Source organism: Chaetodon trifascialis, chromosome 13 (genome assembly GCF_039877785.1).
Source record: "Chaetodon trifascialis isolate fChaTrf1 chromosome 13, fChaTrf1.hap1, whole genome shotgun sequence".
NCBI classification, from domain to species: Eukaryota; Metazoa; Chordata; class Actinopteri; order Chaetodontiformes; family Chaetodontidae; genus Chaetodon; species Chaetodon trifascialis.
This window is the reverse complement of record NC_092068.1, coordinates 23,745,191-23,768,287: the sequence shown is the minus strand read 5'-3', so window position 1 is coordinate 23,768,287 and position 23,097 is coordinate 23,745,191. Positions and strand designations below refer to the sequence as shown.

The following is a 23,097-nucleotide window of genomic DNA, read 5'->3' as shown; positions in this document are numbered from 1 at the left end:
ATTCTGCTTACGCAACCACAAAAGGAAAAGAGGCTGAGTTCAGAAAGTTTGTTCTTAACCCCGCGGTTTCAATCCACTGTGCATTAACTGGAAGCATTACTCTTGCCTGAGAATACTGAAAAAATCCTTAACCGACACCGGCTGGCAACCCTGATGATTCATCTCAATAGAGGAATATGTCAAGTGGTGCTGTTTTCTTCTGTTTTAATAGTTTCTGGGCAATAATGCAGTCGAGGCAAAGGTTAAATGATGCTGTGGCTATGCAGACGATGCTTGTCATCGTAAAATTAATGTTGTTAATTCTCATCTCTTTATTAAAACTGGTTTTAAAAAAGATGAAATGACACCAGAGTTGTTCACACTAACACTAACTAACAATTGTCAGCCCGCCATCATCTTCTCTGTCATCAAGGCTTGATGTGAACTGTAATCAATCAGGAAAATAAGAGGAAAAGCTGAACTGTGAGTTTGTTTTTTGGTGTGTGATGTTTAGACTGTGCAGTCCGTCCTCTCTGGGCTCACACATCAGGCTGTATGTAGCTGCAGGCGGGTGCACTGTACATCCAGGAAGGGGCTTGGTGAATTCAGAACTGTACCAGCTCAGTCAACATATGAATTAAATATCTTTTATTTATATTTCACTGACGCCGGTCATGCATTACTGCGGTGAAATGCAGTAGATCTGTGAGGCCAATGCGAACACAGTTTGAAAATCTCCACAGAACACTGTCAGCCTGCTGCTGTCTTTGTTGAAGTGGTTATTCTATGGCTTGGAACCATTTTTCAAACTCAGAATTTGTTATCGGAGGTTCAGAAAGGAGGATTAGAAATGGTATCCGACAGCTTCACGTGTATTTAAAGGTTGCACGAGGTTTGTTTATGAGGTTGCTCATGTTTAAATTTGCATTAGAGACTATTTTAAGTCTTCTGAGTGATGCTCGATCTCAAGAAGTGTGTTTTATATCTCTAAGCCAAACCCATGACTTTGTGTTGGTTTGTTTCCAGTTTTTTCTTTCACGTTGACATAAACAAGCCACACATCTCTCCTCTTACTCAATCCCCGGCACAACATAATGAGATATACAATGCATTCAATTAGCACATGTGTAATCACTTTGTGTATAATGTCTTTGAGCCCTTTCATAAACAGCACTTCCTACATGTGATTAATCTAAGTTCCCCCTCTCCTCACAGGCAGATCTGTGTCACCGTGCAGAGGAGAAAACCCTCAACGCATCCAACACCAGGAATGAGCTAAAGGTGCGTTCTGCCTTTTTTTTCTATCTGTGTGTGAAATCAAAAGGCTTGTGAATTGGCATTGACACATCAGGTCTCAGCAGCCTGTTTAGCATTCTGTTAAACCGGCTCCATCTCTTTCAGAGAGAGTGGAAGTGCACTGTTTTCTGAGGGCTTTATCTCCAGTCCTTTCATTCCTTCCTTCTTTCATTTGTGCTTTCATGATGTTATTATATTTGTTTGTGTTGCTTTTCCTTCCTTTCATTCATTCATTCTTTCTTTACATAGATGTTTTCTTGTCGCCGCCTCGGTAATGATCTCTGTCCTTCATGGTTAATAGAAAATTATTCTGAATTGTTTAGCTTGTATTTGCCTACAGCAGCTTGTTAAAGAGGACTTGTACAAACGCATATTTAATGTGATCTCATGGCTGAAAATGTGGCTTACAATGCGTTTGCCCTCTGGGCACGTGTACCCAAAGTCACCGTATCACACACCTCACATCTCCCATACTAAGCATTTTTCCTTTCGCCTGGAAAAAGTTGAATAGATTAAAGGCAGATCTAATCGATCCTGAGTGTGCTTATCAGTGGCTGGCAGGCTGACGAGCCGATTTCAGAACAGCACATTCTAATCCTTCAACTACAGGCTGGAAACTGGAAAAAGACAAATAGACTCACAGACAGCGGGACGGAAACACAGCGCACAACAGAAAACACAGCGGAAAAACAAATCGCTGAATATTTTGATCAAGTCTGAACAAACTGTTGAGTGTCACACCAGGTGAGACAACACATAAGGAGATTATTACACAGATGATCAAACACGGCGCATTAACAGTGAATATCATGATTGGGCATGTAATTAAACGAGATTTAACACTGTTTTTATTCCCATCCACTCATTTCTACGTATCCAGTTCAGGCTGGGTTTCAGTGTCTGGCCATAAAAATCAGCTGTTGTGGAGACACTGTCGAACGAGAGAGACCACATTTACGGACACTGAGTACGAGCAAAGTATCAGCTATTGCAGGCTGAAGTGTTGCCCTTTGAAAACTCATATCAGTGAGACATAAATGAAGGCTTAAGCTCTTCTTCCATCTGGTTCTGCTTTTATTAAACTTGGTGCCTGCCTTTGAAGTGTGTCCTCATTGACATCTATTGATTCGGCTGGTGACTTACTATGATTCTTGGTTTCAAGGGTTTTAGCTATGCTGTGTGCTGATTGGATGTTTAACCTCTTGACCTCCAAACCGAGATCTGAGCACATACCCCATAATAGGACGCATTCATCCAGATGACCTCTTCTGTCACCGTGACAACTCAGCGGCAGTCAAACTGACAAAGACATCCTCTATATGTGTGTGTGAGTGAGTGTGTGTGTGTGTGTGTGTGTGTGTGTGTGTGTGTGTGTGTGTGTGTGTGTGTGTGTGTGTGTGTGTGTGTGTGTGTGTGTGTGTGTGCTAGCTTTGTAGAGAAAGAGATAGACAAGGAACAAAAGTGCTTATCTGAACCAGTCTCAGGTCACATCCCCCCTCCCTCTCTTTCTCTCTCGCTGTCACTTTCTCTTCCTCCCTCTCTCTCTCAGATTAGCACCTTCTCCTTTTGGCACATTGCTGCTGAAAGAAGTCAACAAATTTATTGTCCTGTGTGTGTTTATGTGGGTGTACGTGTGTGCATGTGTCAGCCCTGGGCCATGTTTCCCAGTTATTTCTGTCTGTACCAGTTTCCCACAGAGAGACAGCAAGAGGATAGTCGGCCAAGCATCCATTCTCTTTCTTCATTTGCTGTTTTCATGATATGGGGTGATAGTGCCTAAATTACACTCTATTTCAGTTTACAGGCAGTTCAACCACAGAGCTCAGCCTCGGCCAAAGTCTTGAGGCTCCGCAGAATTAATCTTGTTTGGCGACAGAGCTGCAAACTTGAGCTGCACAAACCTCAGTGTCAGCTCCAGGTTCAGTGAGACACACTTGTCATCACAGTAGTTATGGCAAAATGTCAACAATCAGTTCAGATCTCTCTCAGATGGAAGAAGCTGTGCTGCTGCTATAATGCTCCTTTGGCTTTGTTTGCATGCAGATCATGTATACAGTGCATTTATTTGACTTGCGTGATGATTTTGCATGCATTAACTACAGCAAATGTAATGCTTACAGCAGCATCAGCGTAGATTAAGTGTAGCTGCAGCGTAACAATTGCAAAATGAGATATTGAAATGAGAATTCCCCTGAAATGAAAGTGTGCTTCTGCCACTGGTTTACATCAAACCACAGCAAATGCCAACTCAAAAACCCTGTTTCTTCATCTACTAATGACCAGATCTTCTGTGTGTAAGACACGTCTACCTCAAAAAGTGGGTCGGGTGGATCAGGTCACGATGGTTTCTCTCTGCATTTTTGCCTTATTTCTTCTGCATTTATGGAGCTCGATGGAAACTGGCCATGGATGTGATTCATCAGTTCTGGAGCTTCATAATCATGCGTTCATTGTGTGGCTGCATTTCAACATGCATACAGACTTGGCTGCAATGGCGGGGGCATGGATCCATGTGGCCAACAGGCCTTTGTTCTCAACAGAGGTAAAAAAGTGTTTTCACGTAACGCCTTGAAAGGAAACCAGTTAGAGTTCAGGCTCTGTTTAATGTCACACTGGCAGTTCGAAATTATTTTCTTAACCTAAAGAAAAATGTCTGGCATTTGCACAACACGGCATAACTTGTGTGCAACAGGGAATGTTAATGCAACAAGCAGAAAATGCAAAGAACAGCAGTTTCTTGGATATTATTAACACATAAAAGTCAGTGAAGGGTGCAACGCAGCCCTGATAAGCCTTTCTCGAAAGTGTATAGTAGGGTGGGAAAATGTTGTTAAAACTCATTAACTATCAGACTCATACATCTTGAAAAATGTGACAGTGATGGGTGTCTGGGGGGGACAGATAAGGAGCAGGAATTAGAGAGAAGATTCCCTTTCCAGGGATTTACACAAACACACATGGGGTGAGTTTTAATGCCCTCTACCAGTATTGATCACCCAGCAGTCTGACTGATTGAGAGTTAGATATAGAAAAGCACACATCAATAAATGCTCAGGAAAACCTGGGGAGAGTTTTAAAGACACTGTCCATTCCCACCCACCCACACAAACACAAACAGCTGCCATGTGATTAAATTATTCCACTAGTTCAATGAGCTGCAACAGCAGCAGTCTGGGAAGAAGTCTGTCATAAGAAGCCTGAGCTCTCCGACTCAAGGCTGTTTCTCTTTGAAGCGGGTAGTAACGAAATTTACGCAAATCCAACTGATTGTTCTGACCACCTGCTTGGTTTTGACTGGTCTATTCATAACTCAGTTACAGATGTCGCTTGTTTTCCTGATCCGAGTGGCTTCCATCCCCATCCGTCATCCGACGTTATCTTACTGGGATATAGGAGGCTGGAGCTGGTGTTTGTGTGTCATTGCTTGTGTTCCCCAATGAAAACTGACAGTGGGTGTGACTAATCAGCTCCGGAGGCTCATTATTACCTGTTGATTGTGTGGCCACTTAAGAGTGACAAAAAGGCTGATTTTAAACTGCAGACAGGCTCTGCTGTTGGTGATGATGGGTGGATGAATCATCGGAAAATGGCAAGAAGCTCCGCAGAGTATCAGGCGTCTTTGAAACATCAATCCTTTAATGGAACCTTCAGAGATAAAAAGTGCTTTCTCTTTCTGCCATCACTCCTCTGGGATCATTCGAGGGTAACAGAAACGTGTCACTACGAATGCTATCTGGACACCGACTGTGGCTTTGATGCTTTCACTGCCGTCTTTGGATGTCTTTTGTAATATTTGCAATGCAGTGGTTTAAGCTTATACGAGCACTTGCACTCAGCCTTTCACCATTCTGAATAAGAGCATCAGCCTAATGCCTAAAAATGAGTGTGAAGTACATTACATCAGGAGTTTTGAAGACAGACTCTTTCAGCTTTAGATCATTTTCAGCTGCGCACAAAATCTAAAATGAGAGGTTTTCTGATGGATGGCACAGTAAGTAAGTGAGCAATGACACACCTATTGTGTGGATTGACACTTACAAAACGGCATAATTGCAGTCTCATTTCTGGAAATATCTAACAAATTGAAATCCTCCCTCTTACAGAGTTAACACTGGCATTAAATTAAAACTTACAATTGAATGTCACTGACATTTTGCCATCGTATGCCCTAGGCACCTTCAGGGATTGGCAAAGTCAAATGGCAGCTGAAACATCTGAACTCCAACACCCAACAATCTTGAAATGTCATGCCAGAAAACACTTTGGTTTATTCAAGCAACCCAAAAGAAGAGAAAGGCAAACACCTGACCTGGTAATCCATGTTTCTCTGGAAGGATTGATCAGCTGCTGTCTTGCATACAGCTTGTAATTCTCTCTAAGACTTCGTCGCTTTCTGCAGGCATTGAGGGGCATTGGGAGGTCGCAGCCAGATTTTGTGTCAAATTATGTCCGAGATGTTTGCTTATGAAACAGCTACACAGGTGATGATGTGATCATCAGAGCTTCGGGAACACTGAGTGGTGAAATCAGGTGACGGTGTTTAATTTGAAAGCTTACAGGATCGACTATCAGGAGAAAATGGCATTTCTGAATGGAGGGAAATTGCTTTTGGGGGTGCTCAAAGGATGAAAGATACGGAGTTATCCTCCAATATGAGATTACAGGCTTGGCTTGATCAACCAAGCTGACCGCCACAGAGCCACCTGCACTGGATTTCCAAAAAACAATAGTCTGTGACCCAAATGTGATGGCTTTATTGCTTTTTAAATGTAGGTAAACTATTACACATGGATCTAATAGGACAGATGGATGGATGGATGGATGGATGGATGGATGGATGGATGGATGGATGGATGGATGGATGGATGGATGGATGGATGGATATTTTCTTTTTCTCACAGATTTTTTTATTTCATTTTAAAGATCAGCTGAAAGTTGTTTTTTTTCTCCTCTTACATGGATTTCATTTTAATTCTGCTCTGCTCTGCTCTGCATTGGCCTTTATGGGTGCTGTTGTGCTCTGAATTTGTATTCACTGCTCTCTTATGTCTTGTTCAGCTGTTCTGTCCTCTTTTCTGTCCTGCATTTCATTGGTCAGTTTTGTCCTATTCTATCCTCTTGAGCTCATGTGTCTGTACATTTCACTCTTCCATAGGCACAAATCAAAGGTAAATATCCTATAAGCATCGTCACACAGCTCAGAGACCTGCTGAGCAACAATAAAAAAAACAAGAAAGGGAAAGGAAGATAAAGAAAGAGCAGATAAATGTGTTTGCAGTGAGATTACCGTGCATCATAAACCCATAAACCCTGCAAGGAGGGATAGAGGGGAGAGAGGAAAAGATGGAGAATCGGGGACCGAGGGAATTCAACAAGGGAAGGACGTGGAGGAGAGGAAGAGGAGATGCAAACATGGATGGTGGTTAACAGCAGAATGAGAGCCGAAAAACACAAAGAGAGATTGAGAGGGAGGAAATGTGGAGATCAGGAGGGAGCAGAGAGAATGTCAGAAGGCAGAGATGGTGAAATACAGAGAGATAGAGAGAGAGAGAAAACAAATGTAAGCCCCTGAGGATTAACTCTCTCATTTCTCTATGGGGAAGAATGGAAAAAAGAGGATTTCCACCTCCTATCCTCTCAGCGTCCCTTTGATATCGCTCTCTTTCTGTCTCATATTCTAATATCTTTAGTCTCTATTCATCATGTTGGAACAGACTCGCTGGGCTTGCTAAAGCATGAACACACATGGCTAACCTGGCTGGACACAAATCCCTGTCTGTTGCTCTCTTTCTTCCTCACCTCCCCTACTGCTTCAGATGATCAGCTTCAGAAGATCGTCGCCACACTCAGAATTTCACAAGTTTCAGGTGGACTTGAAGGCAGCATAAAGTCTTTTTACCTGCCTCGTTCTCCTCCATCTGCTGCGCTTTGGCAGCTGCATAACTGTTGCATGTGGCCAATAACACACAACAGCGTTCATCATTGTTGTGGTCGGTTTAACGAGCTTTGCTAATAAGATGAATGAGCTTCCTGCTGATCAGTTAATGGCACGTTCACTGGTCCTCCGCAGTGTAGTGATTCACAGTTTTCAAATAAAACACGCTGAACTGAAGGTTGATTTAATGGCTGATGTAATGTTGTTTCTAACGTTAGCCAGATCAGAGGTTTAAGAGGAGGAATGCTGAAGTTCAGATCAGAGTTTTTCCATCAGAGCCCCTTCATGCACAAACCAGTTCTCCTTCCTCTGCCACTTCAGCATCGATCATGGACGGCAGGAGGACTCGTGCCCTCACATTTCTTTAAGAAAAGGCTGATGTTTCAGTACGACCATACAGGACATCAAGGTGCGCTTTCCGTGCATTTCATTGGTTCATGTGACTTTTTAATCATCTTGCAGGGCTGGAGGTTCAGCTCAGTTTGGATTTCCCTGTAAAGAAACATTTCCTACATGTGGGGGGGATCACAGATGCTTTTACACTGCTGCTGAAATGGGATAGAAAATAAACAGTTTCACAGCTGGAGTGTGAAACAGGTTTTAAAGTGAATCTCAAGCCACTGCAGCAGTGTCTCAAGTTACTCTCCTTCCCTCCGGTGACTCCCTTTTCCCTCATCTTCCCTTCACTCCAGTTCTCCACAGTGCTTACTTTCCTGTTCCTCCTCCTCACATCTATTTTCTCAATCTCTCCTTTGATTTTGCAGACATTTTTTTCCTTAATTCCCCCTCTAAACCCAAGTTGCACTCCTGCTGTAGCTACTCTGCAGGTTAACTACGACAAAGTGACTAATTTATATTCCTGTGTGTGGCTTCAGTGATTGACTGGCACTGCTGCAAAACTGATGCCAAAGCTGATATTTTGGACAACTTCATGCCTTGAATATAAAGTCGTCTGGCTGTCTTTATAATCGGCCGTCAAGTGTTGTTTTCTCTGTGAACAGTTTACACCAGCACCAGACACAAAGACATACAAATTGGCCCGAGCAGAGGAATCAGAGCGTCATGCAGCCTGAATAACCCTTTGTGCGCTTTTGAAGACACATACAAGACCCGGCCACAGTGCACTCATGGCAACCTCACAGACTTTACTGCAGAAGTGTAATGCCTTATTTATGCTGTCTTCATATCTCCTGCCCCCGCTTTGTTTCTTGTGGTTATGTGGCCTCTCTCTTCCTCTCCCTCTCCTACCTTTCTTCATTTCTTTGTGGTCGTCTGTCCCTGCTCCCCGAGCCTTTAAGAATCTGAAGTATTTTATTTTTCCTTTAGCCTCAAATCAATTCCAGACGCCACCGTTTCCTGCCCCCCCCCCACTTCTCTCTTTCTCTCCCTCCCTTAGGGGCTATAGACCAAAACCACACGCACAAACACACACACACACGCTCACACACACACAGATATGAAGTGAGAGAGTCTCAGGTTTTGCTTGCTTTTCCATAGCATAAATTCCCCAAACTTTCCACCCCCGCCCCCACACACACACTTCTATTCCAGGAATTGTGTATTTGTGTGTGTCTATTCTTATGATTAAGCGCCATCTTTTCCCAGTGACTAGTCCCTTCTTCTCTCTGTGTTTGTCTTGGCTCTCGGTGCGTCCCGTCGTTCTCATCCGTCTTTTTATCTCTCTCAGATTAAAAGGTGCAGTGACAGTGTCATGAATCTCTTGCGATGGAGAGCGTATATGCGACTGTGGCCTCTGAACCCCTGCAGATGTCCTCAACGAGGTGTTTTTGCAGCACTTTACTCATTAACCATGTGTGGATGTGTGCAAACGTGAAGACGGGATGATTGATTAAGGACTTTTTCAAAGCAGTGCAAGAATACGTCTGGCAGCATCAGAGCGACGTGAGATGAAAAAATAAAATGGGAAGAATGGAAAAAAAAACAAACCTGTGATGTTCTGCAGCACCATGTGATTATCCATTTTCCATTCCTAAGTATATTCTAAAAGTCCTCCGCAGTAATTACAGAGTCGTTCTAACGCTGTAATGCAAAGCTATAATTGCAAGGATGGATCCTACTGGACTGTGACAGAAAAAAGAAAAGAGAGGAAAAAAAGACGAGATGTAGGGAGTAAAAGCAGACAACATAAAAAACAGAAAGGGAGAAAGAAGGGCAGCGCGAAAGAGGGAAAATTAAAGTGCTGTTTAATTGAGGATGTCCTCTCACCACATTTATAACCTTTACATTAAAGGCAATAACAAGTTAATTCTAACACAGAACTGCCCGTCTTTGTTGTTGTTGTATTTTCTTTTTTTCCACACTTTTAACTCTGGTGTTGGGTTTTTTGGCGATAACTCGTCATAATTAACTGTGAGCGTCCCTAATGTGGAGTTCGTCATTCCAATTGTCAGGAGTGAAAGGCCTAATAGTCACAAAGTTAAAGCCAATGAAGAAGGCATTCCCGTGCAAGCCAATAGCCAATAAACAGCGGTCGCCAGGCTAATTGGAGCTACATTGTTTTGCCTCAAGCTTAACTGTATCTCATCAGCTCGCCCGTTGTTGTGCTGTCTATTTCGGCTGCTCATTTGGAAGAACACAGGGAGCTGATTGGTTCGGCCGTCAGCTGGTTTTCAGCCCAGAGGATTTCCTCACGAATTGAAAAGCCAAATCAGAAAGAGCAGAGTGACGCAGCCCGCTGAAACATTCACCCCATTACTGCCATTGTTTAAGTTTTCATTATGTTTCACTGCACTGACAACATATTTTTCTCGCTCATAGTTATTGTCTGAGCTTCTTGAACAAGGAGGATGTTAGTCACAGTTTACATGTTTGTGAATGCTACAATGAAGCAGACCTTTACTTTCCGTCTGAATGAATGGATGACAGAGACAATATCCACTCACTCCATGTGGGAAATGCTGGTTTTGTGTTGCAACCAATTCCCCTTTGATTAACTGCATGATATGAAATTATGAGGCAGGAGGAGGTGAACCATGGTCAGAGCCAGATAAAACAGTAAAGAATAGTGGTCCTAAAAACTATTAACACGGAACAAAACTCATTTGCCAAATGATTTTAAAAAGCCATCTCTGTCTCATTAGCAGAAAAAATTGTTCTGATTGCACATAATTTACCACAAATTGCATATTATTTCCATACAAATTAGTGTGATTGTCAGTAATTGAGGATGCTAATCAAAATGAGCAAAACAAAAATACACATGTACACGGAGTTCATTTTTATGAAGTAACGTGCTTTAAACAGGACAGATTTCGCTGAGTGTGAATTAGACTTCCCAAACACAACAGCAGCAGAGTTAATTAGGTGCTAGTTAGCTGGATGCAACAAATGGAAGTTTGTGCGTGCCGTCAGGACATTGTTTGTCTTCTTCAGCAGCAGCTTTGTTTATTTAACATTCTTCAGATTAAAACAACATGCCACAACTTTATTTTTTGCTGTTCTTGTGCCAACGGCAATGCTGGAGAAGCTATTTTCTTTCTTAATTGTAGTAATGGTGTTAGAGTAATAACTGCTCAGTACTTGGGTGAAAGTCTGTACCTACTTCTGAATCTCATGCATGGATCTGTATCAAAATGCAAAGCACAGGAAGCAGGAAGTCTGCTGCCACTACAGCACTGTGCTGAAAATATTTTCCACTTCAATATCAGTCAATTTTATCTTTATGCACTTGTGGCTGTGATGTGACTGACATCCAACACACAGCTCTTAAACATGGAGCGAACGCTTTCTGTGCCACATCTTCTATCAACGACAAGAAATGATCTCTTCGTGGAGCTGAACTGTTCCTGTGTGCAGCTTGTCTTCAGCTCGTTGACCTGTTTACTAACTATTCTACAAGGCTCACAAAGTTATTTACGAATTGCTTTTACTGCGTTTCAGCAAAATGAATCCGTACTCACCCACGATGATTTGGCTTCTTCCACACAAGGGCATCAGTTGACGCTTCTGTGTCTCCCCAGAGGAAACAGATCTGCCTCGCTGAGGAAACTGATCCCCGTTCTCTCCATCAAAAATCTATCAAAGCTCCGTGACACAAAGTACATTTACTTCAGAGAGATCGGTAACAGGTGAAATGGTTTGGTTGTGACTAATGCTAGTCTCTACCACATGAGGTGTGTGCCCACACCCAGCATGTTTTTCACTGCATCATTCTGACCGTGGTCTTATCAAAGTCAGCGATGGAGGCCAGTGCAGCCACGTGCCTCCGACTGGGCTCAGCACTGCGTGTCTGTGATTGAAGGGGGAAAAAGTACACAAGACAAACCCAAACTGCACCCTCGATTTATGTCTTTCACTCTGTTCCCCAGCATTTTGGTCAAGGTCAACTGTCTGACGAAGCAGAAATACTGAGAAAGCATAATGAACAGCATTACGATAAACTGCACAATGATTAGATTAAATCATAATTCAATTTACTGAAACATATCAGACGTCCATGTTCTGGACATTAAGCAGCACAAGAACATTCTGCAGTCCGCTTCCTTTCATGTATAAAGATTCTAATAATGTTAAAGTGAGGTTGATTAGAGATAAGACTGCATGAAGAATCTGTGTATGTGTGTGTTGTGTGTGTGTGTGTGGGTGGGTGTATAAACAGCAGAAGGGTCTTGTGGGTGGTAATTAGCACTTGAATTTCACTAATGGCTTAACAGGAATCAGCAACCTCTACACACATGCACATACCTACCACAACATACGCAGGCAAACAAGTACACACACACACACACACACACACACACACACACACACACACACACACACACACACTCTGCGAAGACCAACTTACTGTGGGTCTGTGGAGCTGCCCGCCTCTCATTAATACTTATTTTCGCAGATGCTGAGAAAGCTTTGCAGCTCTCTCTTTGTAATCGCTTCACCACACACACACACACACACACACACACACACACACACACACACACACACACACACACACACACACACACACACACACACACACACACACACACACACACACACACACACACACAGGCCTATTAGTTCCTCTAATTGAAAGGCAATTAAGCCTCAGGTTTCGTGGTGTGAGCTAAACGCCGGGTGTCTGTTTTCAGCACCGCTCTGTTTTTAAGCTTTTAACAGACCACAAAGAGCCGGCCACCGAAACGAGACACCCAAAGTGACTTTAATATGCCGAGTCTCTGTCTGTCTGTCTGTCTGTCTGTCTGTCTGTCTGTCTGTCTGTCTGTCTGTCTGTCTGTCTGTCTGTCTGTCTGTCTGTCTGTCTGTCTGTCTGTCTGTCTGTCTGTCTGTCTCACTCTGCAGTCCTTGGTTTTCATGTCATCATTTTCCCAAAATAATAAGGATAATGATGACAAGATCTTCTTCTTGTTATCTTGTTTTTCTCCTAATTTTCCAAAATTGCATGCATTTGCTTCAACCCAGCAGATGGAAATGATGATTTGTGGTCTTTGCAACATCTCAGAAGATTCTGTAGAATTCATTTGACAGTTGTTGGACAGAAACATGATTGCACTTTGTGTTTACTTCTGATGGTGTCTCTCTCCTTCTCCCTCCTTGCCTGGCCTCTTGCTCTCTGGTTGGTTCATTTCATCCATCCCTCATCTTGTTAAATCTCCCCTTGCAGAACATGTCACTTGAAGGAACCAGACGTTTAAAGAAAAGACAGAAAAAAGTTCACAGCTTTGCATCTACAGCAGAATGGCTTTGGGATTTGTTTTGGAGAGTAGGAGTGGATTTATACAGTACCAAAATCTCATTTTAAACCTCATATGACCCTCTTTCTCATCCCAGCAGAAGCACAGAAAAAAATATCACATCTGGTTCGAATAGTGTTTGGGGTTAAAGAAGGGTCCAGTGGCTGGAGGGGCTTTCATGTGAGTGAACGGTTACAGGTTTAGTCCTGGAAGTAGCCACTTGTTTTCTGTTTGAGGTGTCCTTGAGTGCATCTTCTCAGGCAAAACTCAAACCGGAGCTACCACCGGAGCTACCGTAAATAGCTCTGGCTAAGTACCCTTTTTAATCAGAACAGACATGTTTTTATAGCAACTTGATGCCCTGATGAGAAAGCAAAGTAATCTAACGGTGTTAGTCCTGGTTATCATACAAAAATGCAAATCTAATCCTCGTAAAAACAAAAGTCAAAGAGGTTCTTACTTTTACTTTAAAACACACACATTTGTTTCTAATTCCCTATCAAATAAGCTCAAGTTCAGCACGCGGCAGCGGCACACAGTTCTCTGCCGTACCGCCATCTTGGTTCGCGTCAGAACAGACTCAATGCTGTGCCAACTGACACCAGCGTGGCAGGAACAAACGATGACACAGTGGCTGTGAGAGCACAGAGGGGACAAATGTCGCCTTCAAGCTGCGCCGGGGGAACAAACAACACATTTTACATGCATTTCCTGTTGGTGGCGGCCGCTTGGCTAATTCCGACATAATCCTTTAGTTTCATGGCTTGGGGACAGTTCATGGTCACTGCGGTCCATTCAGAGCAGAAACAGCAACTTGTCAAACGTGAGTCAGCAATTTAGATGTCATGGCAGCCGTGATGGTGTGTTAAAACTCGTCATAAATTATCACTGCCAAAAAGCCACTTTCCCATTGTTTACAATAGTCAACAGCCATTATCTTAACACAGATAGTTGTGAAAATCCGCCTTTCAGCCATGTCAGCTTCATAGATAAAAATCTATCCGAACAGCACCTGACAAAGCCAAATGATTAGAGACGGCTTTGCTCTGTAGATGGAGTGATTCAGGACCTCTCTGATTCTCAAGATCAGACCAAGTCCATGTTTGAAAAGCTTTGCCTAATGTGAAAAGGAAAGAGGGTGCAGAAGGAAAATCCACAACTATGTCCGCAGCTCTGCTGCTTTCTCCTTTAACTCACATGTATGTTTTACTCCTTTTGTACACAATGTGCAGACAATGTACAGTAAGACCACTGTTTGCCTTCGCTTCCCTGACACAGGCAATATGTGAAGACAGGGGGAAAAGTATGAAAGGACACACACAGTCTGCTGCATACACAAACACACACAGTGAGCCAAGACAGACGGGGATATATACCACATTGGTACATGAATGAATCACCTTTATTACTACTGACCCCTAGAGAGACAGCAGAGAGAGAGAGAGAGAGTGGGAGCAGAGGGGGGAAAGAAAGCAGGGTCAAGTCTGTTTTTTTTTCCTCTGTGTCGTTTCCAGGCGTTTTCCAATGTTATTTTAATGCTGCTGTTGGAGGTTTGGCTCAGAAAGGACAGAGAGACAAACGAAGGCACAGTCCAGACAGAGACAGAGAGAGGCAGACACAACATGGGAGAGAGAGAGTTAAACAGCCCTCGTTGTTTAATAGTCGAGTCTTAGAGACACGTCTCCCACATGTCTGAGACAGAGACAGAGAATGAGCTAAAGACATCACAGCGGTTGGAGTGATGATCCAAATTGTTTTTAGGAAATGCTGAGGGTGTATTTGTCCAAACATCTGACATCTTGTTTGCATTTTTAGCATTATTTTTAATGCATTTAAGTCCTGAATAAGTCAAGTAGTATCACACCTTGCACGTGGAGGCCATTCCAGCTTTTCAGAGGCTGAGTTAATTAAGCAGCAGGCTTTTTAACTGTTTTCGTGTCTGAGGACAGTGTGGGGAAAGTTTCAGATTTCAGCTTTAACTGCTGAAATTAAAACCACAACCTTTGGTCATGCATGTCTAATTCTGCAGCCCGACATGAAGCGCAGGGAACAGAGTGAAGAAATGGGCTGGCAAAAGCTAAAACGTCGTGGAGAAGCTTGAAAAATTGTCTCCATTCATTCACAGTTGGTGGAATGCTCCTGTGTGCTTCTGGAGGTAATCACAGTGATTGCAGTTGAGCAGCTATTACAGCTACTCTGGCTGAAGAGGCACAGCATGAGCAACAAGCCGAGAGAGACGCACAAAAAGACATGCCGTTACCTACTCAAATAACCTTTCACCGCAGACCCCGAGTCTCTGTTAAACACGATTTAAAAAGAATGAGTTTGCTCAGCAGTGTTCCTTATTCACAGGTTTTGGTGGAAAGTATAGGAATGTAGGACGAATGAAGGAGATTATGGAGCTGATTCCTATCCTAAAACATCAGTCAGTATCAGAAAAGAAAAACTCAATATGCTTAACTGACTCACACGCACACATCGCGTGTAATCCATCACGCGTACACACATTCAAAGACGCAGACACGCTCAAACGGACGGTCAGTTGTCCATTAATAAATACACACATGCGGTGTGATTGGTCAGTTTATGATTGGTCAGTTTGTGAGGATGTGTCAGCCTGCTTTTTTTTTTCTTTTTTTTTTTAACTCGACTGCTCTGACCTTTGCGACACAGACACACACAGACACGCAGCGTGGGTCGAGCTACCCTCTAATGTTAGCCAATGAATCACAGTAGTCAAGTCCAACACTTGACTCATAGATTCACAGCATCGCTACGAGCCCAAGGGAATGGTATACGCACACACACACATGCACGCACACACACACAGAGACTGTTCACTATTCTAATGTGACTCTTGAGTCATGTATTCAGACAGAGGAAGTGGTCTGGCCAAAAGGCATGCTCGCCCAGGGGAGTCATTATCGCTGTCTGTTTCTCTGTTGTATTTTCTTTCTCACTCTTTCTCTGGAGCTCCCTCAACCGTGTCAGTAAAGAAAAGAAAACTACAGAATATTACCCGCGGAAACTATGTGCAGGAATATCCAATCTATCAATGCTGATGAGGCTTTTAAGCAATATCAAAACTCACATTTGAGTATATTAAAATAAAACTAATACCGAGTTGTGTGAGATTGTTGTCGAGCACTTCTTTTATTTGAACGTGACAGCGGCCTCATTTCATCGCATTCACAGTCACTCTGAGTATTTCTGTGCTATCAATCTGCTTCATTGTTTTTCAGGTGTCTAACTTGACAGTTTTTGAGACAAATAACAGATGACCAGTAGCAGAGCGTCAGGATGTTGGTGAAAGCAATTTATTTTGGAGCTGCTTTATTTTTACTTGTTAAACAAAGCAGACACTTAATTTGACACACGAATGACAGTTTGAGAGGCTGTTAATAGATTCAGCGTAGCGGGTGTCAACTCTGCGCACAACAAGGGCACAACAGGGTTCGTAATTGTTTTGGTGGTGTTGTTTTTAAAGCCGCTTTGAAGTTTTGGCTTATTCGTTGTTCACATTCACAAATGATGTCACCTGCAAGTGAAAACTTCCAGGAACAGATATTCCTGAGTTTGTTTTTGCGATTTTTTTCTTGTTGTGCATCGCTGTACATATTTCAACCAACACGTGACACAGAAAAAACGATCACAACAGCATTACATGTGTTCATAGCACCTTAAGCCTGTATGGTTTCAGTAAAATGAACAAATTAGGCCAGATTAACCTCTTCTTCTCCTCTCTTCTGCTTTGGTCTTCACTGTTCTAATTTGTTTTGAGTTTTCTTTTTAATCCTTAATTTTTTCCTGGAGATATGCGGCTTCAAGCGGCCGCCGTTATGTAGCGGCGGCAAAGAGGAAACAGCTTTGAGGCTCGTGCAGTGAAATGATAGAAGAGAAAGAACACACATACATCTACAGATACACAAACAGATACGCACATCAATCAAAAGACTCAAGGATAATTAGCCAGATGATGAGCCGGTATGGGATTAACTGTCAACACTTCCTGGTTGGCTGGTCATGTGGTCAACAGGAGCCAATGAGCCCTGAGGGAATTTTCTCAACTAATGAGCTATTGAATATTAAACACACACAAATACACACACACACTGGTGGACACAATCTCAGGCAAAGATGGAACAGTAAAGTCCAGGTTAAGACAGAAGACAAAAGAAAAGGAAAAGACGGCCCGCTGTGAGACACTGTCCACACAGCTATCTGCTGCTGCTGCTGCTGCTGCTGCTGCTGCTGCTGCTGCTGTCAGTGTTTACTAGCATGATGCTGGAATACTAATGGCTTGGTGCAATTATTTTGAAGTCTAATTTGGCATTGTTCTGATGCCTCGCTTGTCAATGAGAGACAGCGCAGGTCCATGTGGAAGACAACATGCAGTTGTGTCCCAAAAGTCCTGTCAACCATGTCAGGTGCCATAATGGAGGTTCATTAGAGATGCAGCTGTGTGCAAATGATGCGTCAATATTCTGTAACCACTGGCCTGAGAAAAGAGATGCTATCTGACAAATGGGTGTGGGTCAATTGAGTGACTTTATTGCGTTAAGTGAAGTGTAATCAGGTACTTGAAGCAGCTGAGACCAGACACTTTGACTCATTAACCAAGCAGTGTTAGTCATCGAAACATCTGGACTGAACCGTACCATAACCATGACGGCAGTAGATCTAGAAAAGTTCCTGAGAGGTTGCTTTTGAAAGGGACTGACAAACAACATGGGTACTAAACACTAACAGCAAGAAGCAAGTTCACCTGCTCTGTTCTGCTGAAAGTCAAACTGGATGTTTAGAAACGCAGCGCGGTCGCTCAAGGCCCAGCCACCGGTTCATCTTGGAATCATCTGATTCATTCCTTCGTTGCGCTCATCAAATTAATTTTATCACACACTCATAGACTTTTTCAATTTGCACTTAAGGCATTTCAATGGCATTCACGTACAATTTCTTGTAAAAGGCAAGCAGTTTTTTACTTCACGTCAGGACTGTTGATGGACACATTTTGGATTTTGTCCAGATCAAATGTCATCTTCCTCCTGCTGCTCCACTTGCTGAGAGACAAAGACCCCTTCATCATGACCTGTCCAGTGATCAGCGTGCTGTTTAACTGATCAAACTTGGATCCCTGTACAGGGAGAGTCATGATACAATATCTGCTTTTAGTGACTTTCACACATCATCATTTACGTTAGTTTAATTGGATTTTGGGTGTATGACCTGGTGTTGGACATGTGCTGTACCTCCCACACTGAATCAGTGTCTAATTGAATTAAAGCTAATGACTTTACAGACAGCATTGTGTGGGTAATTAGTACAATGTCCTAATCAAGACAACAACTATTTAAGACATCAGATCTCCGACTGCACTCAATTAACTGTAACAGACAGGAATGAGTGATTACTCATTTGTTGTTTCAGCTGTCAGTTTGTAAGTCATCATTTTTATTTGGATTAATCTCTTTGCAAGGAAAGAGTTTTATTAAAATGAATGTAAATTTGCTGAATTGTAATGTTTTTTAAGCAGTACTTTCATTGTTATGATTGTAAAGCAGCTTTCTCCTCCGCTCTCTTTCAGGCTTTCTGAACAGAGGAGAGAGGGAGTGACCGAACTGTGAGAGAGAGCACGAAGAAGACAAAAACAAGGAGAAGAAAGGCAGTCACATGAAATTTGGTGATGAACACCCGCACCAGCAGGCCCCATCTCAGCTAATGAACTAGGAAGTTCATCAACAACATTTCGTTAGCAAAAACAGGATATCACCTCAGTGGGAGCGGAGCTCCACTGAGAGGAACCAGAAAGTCGGGGCCGAAGTGAAGTGCACGGTTGCTCAGGCCAGGCAAGATGGCGATGCTGAAGCGGCAGGGCCTGGGACTGATGAGGGCCTTCCTGGTGTTGGTCGGAGTTTCTGCGCTCTGTAGCGTCGCGTTAGGAACCCAGAAGGGAAACACCTCTTTGGATCAAAGGGGCCACAGACACAGACATTCAGGTATGACAAAGGCAACAAGGTTTCCTTTTAGTTTGACTTCAACACCTGTCATGTACGAGGTATTCTTCTATATCTGGCTGCATTCACAACCTTAAGCTGTAACTGTGATGCATTCTGAAAAACAGTTTCGCCTTCATCTGTCAAAACACAGATGATCATGCACGTCACGTTTTTCAGACTGACAATGATCCCCTCCCTCAATTTTTTTGTACTTCAGAGTCCCGACAGTCCATTTCTGTACCTACTGTACACAGATGTTCCAGCATCACAGCTGTGAACCAAATGTAAACTTCAGGAAACTTAAATGTTCCTTTCTCTTTACATGTACTTGTAAAGGCACTAAATTCACATTTTCTTGACAACAATGTGGGCTTACTCTAAACATGTTTTAGATTTTTGGCATTTGTGTTCTATCAAAGTACACCTTCAATCTTGTGTGTTTTACCTCTCCCGACAGAGGAAAGATTTACTGAGCTATTCATTTCTTCCATCAAAGCTCCCTTCATTTACAGATGTTTACACACTTCACTCCTGTTAGCCACTGAGCAGCTGCACTGTAACAAACAGAGGTTAAGTGCCTTGTTAAGAGCCACCTGAAAAAAAAAACTGCTTGTTCAAGCATGTCGTTCACACCACCCACCCACAATTTCTCAGCTGGGATTTGAACCAGTGACCCATAATTCAAAAGTGGGCCTCTCTGTTCATGAGGTTACTGCTTCCCACCCACTTTTGAATTCATACAACTGAACATATTCTCAGAAAAAAGACTGCAGCTGTGGTGATGATCCTTTCATTGAACAGAGCGACCTAAATGAGCCTCTTCATTTTGCTTCTAACTACAGTATTTATAAATTTGAATGAAAGCCTAAAATTAATTTTCGTAGGTTTAACAGAAAAGAGTCATGTCAGTTTAAAGAGGTATCGATGTTTGTTTTTGTGCTTGTAGGTCACTTGCCACTGCACAGACGCAAACAGAGGGGAGGGAAGGAAGGGCAGGTACTCCACAGGTCCAAACGAGGATGGGTCTGGAATCAGTTCTTCGTCATTGAGGAGTACACTGGACCTGACCCGGTCTTGGTGGGCAGGGTGAGTATAATAAACTTGGAGTTATAAAGCTTTCGTCCATCAACTTATCTTCTCTTGTGCAAACATAATTAGTGGCTAAACAATCAAAAATTTGGCTTGCTGTTTATTTAATAGCCAAACTGAAAGTCATGGCGGGGGCATGCAGGGTGACGGCAGATGACTGGCTCCAAGGATTTCAAAGAGCTTTTCCAATTCATCAAGAGAGAGAGGGAGATAGAAAAAAGAGAGGTCATGTTCACATTCAAGGTTGAAGATGATTGGTGGTACTCCTCCACAACAACAACATCACTCAAACTGAGCTGCGGCTTTCATAACAAACGAGAAATGATGTTTACAATGCATCATATTTCACAGTCTAGGGGTTGTAAAGGAAGAACAAGAGTTTAATTGAATGTTGAACATTCTTCAATGCTTTGGGATGACAACCCTTTAAATCTCTTACTTATTAGTGTTTGCCTGTCTCACACAGCACATCCACGAGCCTGTCGATCTCAACCTTTTAGTCCCTTTAATTTGTAGACAGGAGAAATGGATTCCTCACGTCACATCTGCCAACCTTTCAAGCTATAGTATGTTTACCAGTCTTTCCTGTGGACCAGACTACCTGTCTCATGCTACAATAACCAGGCTGTATCTCTTTCTCTTTAAGTTTCCACACCATCTGAAATCCAGATGGTGCGGCATCAGTCACGTCCTGCCTTTGCATATGTCTGTCTTTGTTTTCCTTCTGGTTTGTCTCACTCTCTCCTTGTCTCTCACCCTCCTCCTCCCCCTCTAATTCAGCTCCACTCAGACGTCGACTCAGGAGATGGCAACATCAAGTATATCCTGTCCGGGGAAGGTGCGGGAACGATCTTTGTTATTGATGACAAGACAGGCAACATCCACGCCACAAAAACCCTGGACCGCGAGGAGCAGGCCCAGTACACTTTAACAGCCCAGGCCGTGGACAGAGACACTAACAAGCCTTTGGAGCCTCCATCAGAGTTCATCGTGAAAGTTCAGGACATCAACGATAATCCTCCTGAGTTTCTACATGGGCCGTACTATGCCAGGGTGCCTGAGATGTCCAATGTTGGTGAGTAGTCAAAGAAAGGGTGAGGGAACAGGAGGGGAGGGACTGAAAGAGTAATCAGGAAAGCAAGATTTTATGGGTAGATTTAAATTGTGCTTAATACTAAAGGCTAAAGGCAGTGAAGAGGAAGGCCAAGGCATCACCGAGGAGGGTAGATGCATGTTAGATAAGCCTGTCAAGTTACCGTGTTTCCCATACAAAATGTACACTGTGTGTTTGGGGTACAATGAGCAAGAGGTTGTAAAACAAGTCGTAGTCAGCACTTTTGCTGAATGCTTGTTAAATGCTTTATTTTCATAAAGCCTGCTCCTGCTTGAAATGAAGGTATATCTGCTGAGCAGCAGAGAAGATCAAATTCCATCTTTTCAGGACAGAAAAGCTCTCCGATGTATATTGAGTGACGTTTGTTAATGAAGCTGCTGACTGAGTTCATCTTCAGTGTTGTTTGTCTGCTAAACAGCCTTTTTCATACATTATTAAGTATCACTGAAATCTGACCACAGGAAGCGCGACAGAGCAGTGGATAACAGACGTAGCACTAGCTGACACGTCCATCTCTGAAAAAGCCCTTCATGTTTTTTTTTCTTTCTTTGTACCTAAGAGGGAAAAAAATGGGCTCAACCACAAGCAAGGAAATATTTAGCACGAGGCTGGCATGGGCAAGAGCTCCTACCATCTCCTTAGAGTCTCCCTACTTAGAGCTTCTGATCTTGATAGATTTTCTTTCCGAATATTATGTGGTCTTGGAGAGTCTTCAACCCCTCGAGACTGACCTGAAATGAACCACGCTGGCAGTGCTGCCGCCTGACGCACTGAAAGCCAGAGAAATCCCTTCACCGAATGGACTGGACTTCCAAAGAAAGAACTTCTGAAAGGACCTCTGAATAAGCTCTGTTCAGGCTTTTTTCACCCATCCGCTTCTTAAGATGAAACCTGAATACAGATGTCTGGCAGGGAGGGGGCGCCGGTTACCATCATCCTCAACCAAAGAAGTGGAACAGAAAGAAAAGCTGCAATTTGACTAATTAGGTCCATGTTCCCTCATGGATGTCAGAATTAGAACAGTTGAGAAGGCAGTCTCTTTCAAATTAAGGTTCTTGGTAATTTATCCTATACACTTAAGGTAGCTGCCACATGGAGACCAGGACCGAATGAAACTTGATTACAGTTATAGGCCCGATGGATTTTGTGTGGAGTCGGATAGAGGCGCTCATGTAGCTGCAACTGGAAACTGAAATATCCAAACAGCAAATGAAGAGAAGATTGAGAAGTAGTTGAGTCAACAAAAACACACTGCGTTATTGATGTGAGGCACCCAAAGGGCCCAGTCAAAACCGTCCAGCCGTGAACTCAGCACCAGCCGTTTAAGGACCACAGTTCAGGTCCACCTCGTGCCGAGACAAAGCACTGTAACAGCTCAAGTATGTGAGTCTGATTGTAGGTCCTCTGTCCTCAGAGACTGTCCTCGTGCTACTTTACATGACAGATGAGATTGTTTCTGTCCAGAGAAAGTAAAAAGAGTGAGATGCAAGCGACAAAAGACAAAAGGAAGTCCTATATATGATATATATATATATATATATATATTTGTTGGTATAGAAAAAAATGCAAAACCTTATAAAAACAGACAAAAATCTGACTCTAAACAATAAAACTGCATCTGTAACACTGACTCTGCAGGTGGTGCAGATGTTCGGTGACGCAAGCTGCTATTATTTTTATTTCCTATCAGAGGTGACGACGAGTAAATCTGCAGTTTAAATCTGCTGCTGACATTAAATGAAAGTTTGGCCGCTGCAGAACTGGTCTGACAAGAACCACCCAGCAGAGAAGTACTTTTGTGAATTTTTGAGTGAGTGAGTTTTGTGATGTCATATTTGAAAAAAGGAAATTTCAACAATTCTGAAAAGTTAATGGAATGTATTTTAAACTTCTGCAAATGGAATTTATTTGGCCGATTTGCTAAGCTTAATTGTGTCAAGTTCAGTTAACAGAGACTTGGGGGAAGCAAATTGCTGTTGTCAGGTGGAAGCA

The 23,097-nt window shown here is 42.9% G+C and overlaps 1 protein-coding gene across 1 annotated transcript in view; it reads left to right on the top strand.

The window, feature by feature from the left end:
- cdh11 (cadherin 11, type 2, OB-cadherin (osteoblast)) overlaps positions 1–23,097 on the top strand; it is an 84,887-nt gene that overhangs the window by 39,013 nt on the left and 22,777 nt on the right. Inside the window, exons 2-5 of the mRNA XM_070977461.1 lie at positions 1,195–1,260; positions 18,491–18,902; positions 19,849–19,988; positions 20,772–21,066. Coding sequence (XP_070833562.1) covers positions 18,758–18,902; positions 19,849–19,988; positions 20,772–21,066 — 580 coding nt within the window. The 5' untranslated portion in view covers positions 1,195–1,260; positions 18,491–18,757. The remainder of the gene's footprint in view (positions 1–1,194; positions 1,261–18,490; positions 18,903–19,848; positions 19,989–20,771; positions 21,067–23,097) is intronic.